Source organism: Mandrillus leucophaeus, unplaced genomic scaffold (assembly GCF_000951045.1).
Source record: "Mandrillus leucophaeus isolate KB7577 unplaced genomic scaffold, Mleu.le_1.0 Scaffold38, whole genome shotgun sequence".
Taxonomy (NCBI): Eukaryota; Metazoa; Chordata; class Mammalia; order Primates; family Cercopithecidae; genus Mandrillus; species Mandrillus leucophaeus.
In genome coordinates, this window is record NW_012104031.1 from 5,376,506 (window position 1) to 5,387,836 (window position 11,331).

The 11,331-nt window shown below is 49.4% G+C and overlaps 1 protein-coding gene across 1 annotated transcript in view; it reads right to left on the reverse strand.

Moving 5' to 3' along the window:
* Positions 1-11,331, reverse strand: part of IGFN1 (immunoglobulin-like and fibronectin type III domain containing 1) — a 37,421-nt gene that overhangs the window by 25,610 nt on the left and 480 nt on the right. Inside the window, exons 2-9 of the mRNA XM_011990608.1 lie at positions 10,803-10,922; positions 8,762-8,901; positions 7,422-7,521; positions 5,342-5,386; positions 5,068-5,113; positions 4,317-4,491; positions 2,844-2,957; positions 595-763 (exon numbers count right to left, since the gene is read on the reverse strand). Coding sequence (XP_011845998.1) covers positions 595-763; positions 2,844-2,957; positions 4,317-4,491; positions 5,068-5,113; positions 5,342-5,386; positions 7,422-7,521; positions 8,762-8,901; positions 10,803-10,922 — 909 coding nt within the window. The remainder of the gene's footprint in view (positions 1-594; positions 764-2,843; positions 2,958-4,316; positions 4,492-5,067; positions 5,114-5,341; positions 5,387-7,421; positions 7,522-8,761; positions 8,902-10,802; positions 10,923-11,331) is intronic.

The window sequence follows — 11,331 nt, forward strand, 5'->3', positions numbered from 1 at the left end:
AGCCATGTTCTTAGGACATGCTCCCTTCCCCAGGCCTCTCCTTGTCCTTTCAAGAACCCCCTTGAGCTGGCAGGTTGCTCTGAGAGTGATGTGGACACAGGTACTCATGGGGATGGCACAGAGTTTGATGAAGGAGGAGTGGCAGTTCCTAGATAGGGAAGGAATACAGGAAGCAGAAAAGCAAAGGTCTGTATGGAGCACGAGGATGCCTAACCCAGAGATTCTTGCTAGGGCTTTGTGGGAGATGAGGACATGCAACAGAAAGGAGTTCTAGAGGCTATGCAATTAGTCCGGATCTGATCTGAAAATAATTGGTGGCTGCAGAAGGTCTGAGCAGAGGCATGACACATATGTTCTGTGTCTGTGACGGTAATTCAGTAGAACCCAGCTCAGCCCCAGGAGAGATAACTTGCACCGAGGCTTTGGAAAACAGAAAGCATCAAAATTTGGCCATCTAGGTATGTGTCCGTCTCCCAATTGTCTTTGCAGCTGGGGCCACATCACATTTACCCCCCAATACACACATTGCACCAACATGGACTCCACTTCTCACAGATCTCCCCGACTCCAACTTCGGCAGTGTAGACCACTCACCACTGGCCTCCAGTTCTGTGGAGAAGACCACAGCATCCTCCACCTTGACCTGGTAAATGCCAGAGTCCTCAGGCCTCAAGTCTTGGATCTGGAACTCATAACGCTTTCCCAGCCGGCGCAGACAGTGCTTGGTCTGGTTGTTGAAGCCATAGGGGATCATCTCACCATCCTAAGGCCAGAAAACGAAGAGGAGGCGGGCCTCAGCGGGTCCTCAGTGCTTCCTGCCCCAGTCCCATTCTGGCTATAACCAGCAGTTTTCTCCCACAGGCCCAATCACCAGACAACAGATTCCTGGAACCACAGAGGAGCTGGGATGGGGTGGACAGCAGGGCCTGGAGGACATGGGAACAGGGATTCTGAGCTGGATGGGAATCCATGCTCTAGGAATGTCCATGGAGTGAAAAGTCTACAAGTGTTATACAAAGGGGCACCTGAAGTTGCTGACATTCCAGCTCAGGCTATGAGTAGAGTTACTCCCCAGCAGCCCTGCGAGGATAGCAGGGGAGGCTGGACATGACACCAATGGCCCACGGGCCCTAGCTCAACTTATTCACCAACAGGAACTTGCAGAGAATACCATCAGATATCCATAAGGCTCTACAAACCCAGTAATCTATATGCATACCTACTTTAAGCCCTAGATAGGTTTGCTACTTGCTGAATATTAACAACAGCTAATACTTATTAGGGGCCCACTGTGTGCCAGGCACTGTTTTAGGTACTTAGGACACATCAATGCCTAAAAAAAGATTCCTGCTCTCACTAGCTAAAATCCTATGGGAGAAAAATATAAATGATAAATGTCATAAATAAGTAAATAATTTATGTTAGAAAGAAATAGAACTGGCCGGGCGTGATGGCTCATGCATGTAATCCTAGCACTTTGGGAGGCTGAGGCAGGTGAATCACTTGAGGTCAGGAGTTCAAGACCAGCCTGGAAAACATGGTGAAACCCCATCTGTACTGAAAATATGAAAAATTAGCTGGGTGTGGTGGCAAACACCTGTAATCCCAGCTACTCGGGAGTCCGAGGCAGGAGAATTGATTGAACCTGGGAGGGAGAGGTTTCAGTGAGCTGAGATTGCACCACTGCACTCCAGCCTGGGCAACAGAGTAAGACCCTGTAGAAGGAAAGAAAGAGAGAGAAAGAGAGGGAAGAAGGAAAGAAAGAAAGAAAGAAAGAAAGAAAAAAAGAAAGAAAGAAAGAAAGAAAGAAAGAAAGAAAGAAAAAAAGAAAGAAAGAAAGAAAGAAAGAAAAGGAAAGGAAAGAAAGGAAGGAAGGGAAAGAAAGAAAAAGAAAGAAAGAAAAGGAAAAAAAGGAAGCAAGGAAGGAAAGAAGGAAGAGAGAGAGAGAGAAAAGGAAAAAAGGAAAGAAGGAAGAGAGAGAGAGAAATAAAGAGAAGAGAGAACCAGGGAACAAAAAGGTAGATATGGGTCCAGGGCTCCTGAGTGCTAGGACGGGGCTGGAGGGACGTAGTGGAATCACACAGAGTGGCCAAGGGAAGGCTCTCTGCCATAAAGGAATGAGCCCTGTTGATATCAGGGATGAGCATGCCAAGCAGAGGGAACAGCTGGGGCAAAGGAACAGGGATGAGGCCAGTGGGGCAGGAACAGAGGGACAAGGGGAAGAGAAGCAGGAATGAGCAGAGAGGTGAGGGGAGGGGCAAGTCACGCATGATGTCATTTAGCGCTGCAGTACACCGTGAGGTGGGTCCTATATTATCCCCAGTTCACAAATGAGGAAACTGAGGCACGGGGAAGATAAGTATCTTGTCTGAGGTCACACAGCTTGTAAGTGATGAAGCTGGATGAGTCTGGCTACAGAACTAGCCAAATTTTACCAGCTCCTCCCCACCTGCCGCTGCCCCCATCTGGTTGGCAGGTAACTACTCCTAGAGCCCAGGTAGGGATGTATGAAGTCTCTGGAAAGAAAGCTCAGATGGAAAGGGGTGCACTTTCTCAGAACCCTCTTTTCACCCCCATGCTCTGGTGTTAGACACAATTTACAGAGAGTCACAGGCCCAGCTGGAGAGACTGGTTGCTCAGTGCGAGATAAGAAGTCCTTGTGGATGGATGGTCTACACCAGGGTTTGGCCCAACTCCAACCAGGAACTCCATGGGATGAGGGGCTCACCATTTGTGTGCTCTGGTTGTTCCCATGGAGGAATCCAGGGTACCCACAGTTCTCTCCCCACTAGTCCTGCAGCATCCCTGCCAGATCCCCCCACTCATAGCCCCTCCAGCCTCACCTTATACAGGTAAATCTTGCTCTGAGAATCCTTGAGATCCAACTCCAGGTCAAACTTTGCAATCCCATCCTTGGTGACCCTGATGTGTCTTAAGCTGGAGATGGCGTTGATGTACTACAAAGCAGACAAACCCACCAGGAGAGTTCATGAAGTTCTCTCTTCGGGGCACTCCAAACCCTCATAGGTCCTGGTACCATCCCAGGCCCACAGCGTCCCAGATGAGCATGCATTGGCCCCTTTTACAAGTGGGGAAAAGTAAGCCCCTCAAGGAAGGAAATTCTCCAAGATGAGAGATCAGATCAAGAAGACAACCAAGAAAAGACCCCAGGTGCCCAGGTGCTAGAACTCAGTAGGGCATTTCAATTCATCTGTACTTCTAACAAACATTAGTTGAACACCTACTGTGTGCAAAGCTCTGTGCTGGGTCCTGTGTCAAAGCCAATGAGAAAGCTTTGAGGAGAGAAGGCTGAGACCCTAGGTGTAAGGAAACTTATCCTTCAAGGGGATAAGATACTACTTTCAGGATAATGAAAACGAGTTGTTTTCTATTTTCAGAAGAAAAATTAGACTTATGTTATAGTTAAGTTAGACACAGGGAAGAAATTCCTGTACAGCTGATAAGATTCTGGGATCAGAGTGCTAATGGGAACTGTAAAATTCCCTTGCATGAAAGCCTTTAGAAATAAACCAGGTAGCTGGGCGCGGTGGCTCATGCCTGTAATCCCAGCACTTTGGGAGGCCGAGGCGGGCAGATCACGAGTTCAGGAGATTGAGACCATCCTGGCTAACACGATGAAACCCCATCTCTACTAAAAATACAAAAAGTTAGCCGGGCGTGGTGGCAGGTGCCTGTAGTCCCAGCTACTCAGAAGGCTGAGGCAGGAGAATGGCGTGAACCCAGGAGGCGGAGCTTGCAGTGAGCCAAGATTGTGCTACTGCACTCCAGCCTGGGCAACAGAGTGAGACTCCATCTCAAAAAAAAAAAAAAAAAAAAGAGAAATAAACCAACGAGGTACCGCCCCCCCTCAATCTGGTGACAATGATAATGATAGCAAAAATCAAGCCCTTACCATGTATCAGGCACTAAGCTAAGTACTTTAAGTACATTCTCTCATTATCCTCCCAATAACCCTGCGAGGTAGGCATGACTATAATTCCCATTTTACAGATGAAGAATCCAAGATACAGAGGCCCTAACTCTTCCAAAGCTCCAGAGTTTAGTAAGTATCAGAACCAGGTTGCAAAGGTAGGACACCAACCTGGGATCCCAAGGCCTTAGCCAGATACCCCATTGGGGACTAGATGGAGACAGGCCCCTCGATCATACTTGGTTTCCTAAGTTCTGCCTCCAAGCCCACCTCCAGGTGTGAGGCACCTATGGTCCAGATGTGAGGGGTGGGCATGGGGTGAGGCACCTGTGGTTCAGGTGTGTGGGGTGGGCATGGAGTGAGGGGTGGCCATGGAGTGAGGCACCTGTGCCATCTTGTCCTCCTGCTCCTTCTTCATCTCCTGTAGCTTGCGCAGCATGCCACGGTAGTCGACGATGCCGTACTTCATGCAGATCTGTTCGTAGTCCTTCCTGTCTGCCGTCATCAGCAGCTGCCATACCTGCTCAAGGTCTATCTTTTTCTCAGGGGCTGGTGGGGCCCTGGGGAGCAAGGCCAGCCAGTCAGAGGCCAGAGGAACCCCTGCTCCTTTGTTGGCCACCTGGCTCTGGTGCCCCAAGTAGTTCTAGGAAGCTGCTCTATCTGCACTCAAGGAAATACAGAGCCTGGAATCTCTGGGACTGACCACTTTTGGAGCCAGAAGGATTCAGAGATGGGTGGGGCGAGCCTCAGCCTCACCCCACAACTTTCAGGAGAAATGCTTCTAACAACCTGTATTGTAGATTTCTAAGTAAGATGTCTGGGGAAAGTGGGTGTTGCATTGTTCTGTTGCTTTAAAAAAAAAAAGTTACATCATTGTTCCAGTGGACCACCACATTTTGCAAAGGAGGAAATCAGAGGAGAGATGATTAACTCAAGGATATAGAGCTTTGAAATGGCAGAGCTAGATCCAGAATTCCCAGTTCAGTCCCCTTCCCATCCTCCCATCTGCTACAGGCAGTCTAGCTCCCTGCTGTGTTGGGTGGAGGTGCGGCCCAAGCCCAGCTTACTTATGGAAATAGTAGGGAGTGAATACTATGGGAGGCTCCAAAATCCCTCATGGACAGGCCCAAACCCACCTCTTTTTCAGCAACTTCCGGAAGTCCATCAGCTCCTTCCTGAGGTCTGGAAAAGGAGCAGGAATGAGGCCTCAGTCCCAGGTGGGATGCCTGAGGGTTGATGCAGGGCTTTTCTGTGTGCCCATGCTGACAACCAAGCCTTTGGAAGGGGCTCTCCTGAAGACTGGTGGTGACCCACAAGGTGTGCATGGTGGCTCAACCAGGCAGGGAGCACCAGGAAAGGAGTAGTCTATCTCCCACAGGCCCCAAGGAGATTTCTGACAAATCTGCCTACCTTCCTGTGGTTCCTTGAGTCTCTTCCGATTCTTCCGAAAGCCAACTGGATCATCCAGGGAGGAGAGGAAGGAGTTGATGTGGACAAGCAGGGAGAGAAGTAAGACACGTTGACGGTCTTCCTGAGAAACTGATGGAGTCCCAGAGCCCTGCTCTCCCCACTGTCCTCTAAGGCGTGGATGATCCCAGCAAGAGGGATGGAGCAGGATGGAGGGTCTGTCCATCATAAGCTTTTTTACCCCAGAGCCTTACCCATGACCAAGGGGACCAACCTAAGCATCATCTCATGCAGGGGAGGCCCAGTCATGTGTCCACAGGGGCCAGGGAGGTGGCAGAAATGCGTGAAGCAGACATTGGCAACCACAACAAACTCAAGAGTATCTAAAGGGGCAGCTGCTCTTTCACTCCACCTGGGAGCTGCCATATCAGGGTATAAGCCCAATATTACCAAATAGGTCAGACACTGCTGTTTGGCTAATCCTGCAGCCATTTGTAATCCTCATCATCTGCTTCCACTAGAGAGACTCAAAAAGCTAAACACTCGCCTTCCCAGCTTCCCTTGCAACTAGCAGTGCTCATGTGACACCGTCCTGACCAATGAGCTCCAGGAATTTCTGAGAAAGCCTTTGCTTCCTCTATAAAAAAGGTGGATGGGCTGGTCATGGTGTTTCATGCCTATAATCCCAGCACTTTGGGAGGCCAAAGTGGGAGGATAGCTTGAGCCCAAGAGTTCCAGACCAGCCTGGGCAACATAGGGAGACCCCACCTCTGCAGAAAAAAAAAAAAAATCAAAAAATTAGCTGGGTGTGATGACGCATGCATGTAGTCCCAGTTACTTGGGAGGCTGAGGTGGGAGGATCACTTGGTCCTGGGAGGTCAAGCCTGCAGTGAGCCATAATCATACCACTGCACTCCAGCCTGGGCAACAGGTCTCAAAAAATAAAAAATAAAAGGCCAGGCACAGTGGCTTATGCCTATAATCCCAGCACTTTGGCAGGCTGAGGCGGGCAGGTCACCTGAGGTCAGAAGTTTCAGAACAGCCTAGCCAATATGGTGAAACCCTGTTTCAATTAAAAATACAAAAATTAGCCAGGCGTGGCGGCGCACACCTGTAATCCCAGCTACTCAGGGGGATGAGGCTGGAGAGTGGCTTGAACCTGGGAGGCAGAGGTTGCAGTGAGCCAAGATTGCGCCACTGCACTCCAGCCTGTGTGATGGAACGAGACTCCATCTCAAAAATATAAAAATAAAAATAAGAGAGGCAGATGGACCTGGGCCACCTCTTCCACCTTCCTACCTTGAACATGGATTAGGTTTGGATCTGCCATGGCCCTCTTATGGCCATGAGGTGATAAGCCAATCTGCTAAGGATGGCAGAGCAGTGGGACCAAAGGAATCAGCTGTCTGATGGCAGCTGTGAGCTGTGGTATGAGCCCTGGACACCACTTGCAAAACTTCTTATATGAAGGAATGAAATATCTTTATTTCTTAGGCTACTCTTAGTAGGATTTTCTGTTACTTGTAGGCAGATCAATTGTAAGCATAATCAATGGCGAGACTAGACCTGCTTCCTCAAGAGATATTTTAATTACTACCTTTTAATTACTACAGGTTGACAATTTTTAAAATTTCAAATACCACGCACACCCAAATACACGTCTGAGGGAGAATTTGGCCTTTGCATGACCTGTTTGTTAACTCTGGCATAGGCCTGTCCAAAATATACAAATATCCTTTGCACGGTGGAGAAACTGAGACCCAGAGAGGAAAATAAAGCCCATTCAATGAGTTAGCAGAAGCTCTAGGACTAGAAGCCAGCTTTCAGGTCCTGCTCATTTACTGGGCCAAAAGAATATCCTTCAGAGCATCTGCCAAGGTGTGCCTTTTTAAACACATGCAGACTTCAGTGTGCATGTGGATGAAGCCGGGGGCCCAGCACAAGGTGGGGCTGCAGCAGCGGCGGCAGCCTCAGTGGGCCTCCCTCCCCTCTGCTCCCCTCCCTCACTAGCCACGGGGCCTCTGATTCCTCTGTGGGCTCTCTGCCCTGTGCACTGATGAGACAAGCTCAGGGAAAAGCCCACCTTCAATGACGGTGAGTCTCGCTGAGCACGTGGCCTCTCCGTACATATTTACTGCTGTGCAGCGGTACAGATCCGTGTCCTCACCTGTCAGCTTGTTGATCTGCAGAAAAGCCAAGGGCAGAGGAGCAGGGCTACCATGTCTCCTTCCTCCATTTACTAGACACAACTATGTGTTGGGGATATAAAGTGATTAAGACATGGTCCTAGTCCTTATGGAGCTCATAGTCTTTATCAGGAAAGACAGATCTCAAAACAAAAACCTGGTTCGGGACAGAGGGTGGATGTACCGATTCTCTGCCATCAGAGACAATGTAGCATAGTAGAAAGAGTGTGATTTTGGGGTCGGATGGATCTGGGCCTGAAAACAGTCTCCGTCCTGTATTACTGGCTGTGGGACCTTGAGCAAGTTATCTAACTTCTCTCAACTTCAGTTTCTTCATTTATAAGATGGGAATATAATTCCTCAAAAAAGTGGTGAATGATTAGAATTAAATATATAATCTATGTCAAATGTTTAGCCCCTGGGACATAGTAGGGCCTGGCACATAGTAGGTATCCCATGGTTAGTATTTATAGTATTGCTCAGATTAGCCAAGATTGATTGAGTACTCACTATAGGCCAGGCACTAGCTAGACACTTTACATAAAACTTTCATCCTCATAGCAGCTCCTGGCCAGGCACAGTGGCTCATTCTGTAATCCCAGCACTTTGGGAGGCCAAGGCAGACAGATCACCGTTGGTCAGGAGTTCAAGGCTAGCCTGGCCAACATGGTGAAACCCCTTCTCTACTAAAAATACAAAAATCAGCTGGGCGTGAAGGCGCATGCCTGTGATCCCAGCTACTTGGGAGGCCGAAGCAGGAGAATCGCTTGAACCCGGGAGGCGGAGGTTGCAGTGAGCCAAGATCATGCCATTGCACTCCAGCCTGGGCAACAGAGCGAGATCTGTCTCAACAACAACAACTCATAACAACTCCTTAAAGCAGGTCCTGTTATTACCCCATTTTTACAAATGAGGAGACAGAGATAGAAAGAGTAAAGTGACTTTCCAAAGCCAAGGTGGTGGGCCTGGGATTGTAACCCCAGCAGTCTGACTTCAGAGCTTGAGCTCTTAAGCTCCAATCTACACCACCTTCCCGGTTATCAGCAGAGGTATCTGAGAGCCTGCCAGATCCATTCTTCGCTCAGTCAACTTTGAGTCACGAGATGGAGTTGAATGGATTCAACTTCAACAAGGAGTATGTCTTACTCCTCTAGGGCCTGAAGGCTGCCAAAGAGATCTTCAAGGGGATGGGAAAAGATGAATAGACCCTGGTCGGGGGAAGAGCTATGGTTATTACCTGCAGCACATGCTCCTTGCCGCCAGGGCTGGAGGAGATCTTGTACTTGCTGGAGTCACTGAGGTCACCTTTGGAGTTCTGCCAATGCACCTCGGGCCTGGGCTCCCCACAGACCACAGCCCGAAAGATAGCATTTTTCCCTGCAGCAGGAAGAGACGAGCAGAAAGACTGACAACTTGGGAGAAGGTGACTGTATACTTTATTTAAATTCTAATTTACATCATCTTCCTCATCTAGGTATTTCAACAGCCCCTTCCAAAAAGGGTGCCAGGCCTGGGTCCCCTTGACTCAGGACTTGGAACAGGCAGGTGGAAAGCAGCAGATTCCAGGCACCCAGAGGGCAGTCCTTCCTCTTTCTGTATTGCGGAAGCTTGGGCTGCTTGAGGGAAAGAGATAGGTGGACTGGCCCTGGTGAAAGGGGAGGCCAGCAGGGCTTTAGGGGAGAGGGGCTTTTCTTGAGAGTGGGTGAGCAAGGAGTCTGAAGGCTCTGCCAAGACTGGGAAGGGAATGAGATTTTGTGAATTCCGGCTGGGCACAGGGGCTTACGCCTGTAATCCCAGCACTTTGGGAGGCCAAGGTGGGCAGATCGCCTGAAGTCAGGAGTTCGAGAGCAGTCTGGCCAACATGGTGAAACCCCATCTCTACTAAAAACACAAAAATTAGCCAGGCGTGGTGGTGTGTGCCTGTAATCCCATCTACTTGGGAGGCTGAGGCAGGAAAATTGCTTGAACCCTGGAAGCAGAGGTTGTAGTGAGCAGAGATCAAGCCACTGCACTCCAACCTAGGTGACAGAGTGAGATACCATCTCAAAAAAAAAAGAGATTTTTGTGGGTTCCCTTCCCATTCCTACTCTCTAGAGGGAAGAGGAATCACAACCACGGGAAAGAATGGCTATTTGGTGCCCAAAGGAGCTGGTGCTGAGACATAGGTTCCAACCTCAGAAAAGACCCCAAGCTCCATGCCTGGCATGGAGACCTGGGAACTGCCTGCCCTCAAAGAATCCCTCAGCCTCCCACCAGGAACATCTTAGTAGAGAGCAATATAGACTAAAGGCCCAAGGGCCCATCCCAATTTCTCATTACCTTGTTCCAGATTTAGAAAAATAAGATACCATTCTTTGGCCAGGTGCGGTGGCTCACGCCTGTAATCCCAGCACTTTGGGAGGCCAAGGCAGGTGGATCAGCTGAGGTCGGGAGTTCGCGACCAGCCTGACCAACATGGAGAAACCCTGTCTCTACTAAAAATACCAAAAAATTAGCCAGACATGGTGGCCCATGCCTATAATCCCAGCTACTTGGGAGGCCAAGGCAGGAGAATCACTTAAACCCAGGAGGCGGAGGTTGCAGTGAGCTGAGATCGAGCTATTGCACTCCAGCCTGGGCAACAAGAGCAAAACTCCATCTCAAATAATAATAATAATAATAATAATAGAAAAAAGAAAAATAAAATACCATTCTTTTTCTTATTACGAGGATGCTATGAACTAAAATTTATTGCAGGGATGTGTGTTGGGGAAAGAACACCAATTCCCACTTTTTCCCCAATAAGCCTTTGTTCCCACCACTTTTCTGGGCACTTTCTTATGTGGCCTTCTAGAAGGGCCTTCCTGAGCCCAGCCTGTGAGCCACTGCGGGTGCTGCTGCCTGGAAGCGAGGATTGGGAGGAATCACCTTAACTGTATTAACAGTGCCTATCTGCAGCAGTGGCTTTGAGGAGAGGAGAGAGGGACCAGAAAACACCACAACCTTTCCCTGCTCCCCGATTTAGCATTTTTCCATCCTTGCCCCCCAGATATTTCTTACACTGGAATAGCATGTTGTCTCTTCATTCTCTTTATCCACTCTTTTCCCCAGGACCCTTGTCACTTCTAGGGTTCCAGGTAAGCACGTACCCCCTTAAGGATAGGAGGGAGCCAGTCTATGGTCTGGTGATGGATGTAGGGCCTGGGTGTCCAGGAAGGTGTGTGCCCTAGCCCTCTCCCCTGGGAGGTAGGACAGCAGGAATCTTGCTTCCCCTCCACAGCTCCCCTCTGGGCTCTCACCCTCTGGCAGAGCCAAGGTGACGGGCTTCTGCTCAAAGTCCGGTGTGCTGCAGCCTTCAGGGATCTCCTCCACCAGCTGCCAGATGCTCACCCCAGGGATATGGGACTTCCGGAACTTTCCTGGAGAATGCAGGAGAGAGGGAGGTGGGCCTTCCGCTTTCTCCCTATTGGGTGACCCTTCAACAGAATGGGCATCCATCCACTCGCCCAAGGAGCAAGAAGCCCCTTCTCACTCCTACTGTTGGGGCAGGATTTTTGTCCTACCTCCCGCCTGTGCACAGTGCTTTTTAATTCTCTAATGGGAATCTGGTGGCACCCCTCAGGCAATGTGAATGGAGCCTCTAGGAAGTGGGTGGGGCACCCTGGGAAGACCCTGAGTGTGTCACTGGAGAAAAGCTTGGAAGAGAGAGTGGGAAAGGGCTCCTTTTCAGGAAGCGGGAGCTCATGTGGGGGCTCTGCACCCCTTATTCAGGAAAACAGATTGAAATCCAAAGCCAAGACTCATAAAAAAAAAAAAAAAAAAAAAAAA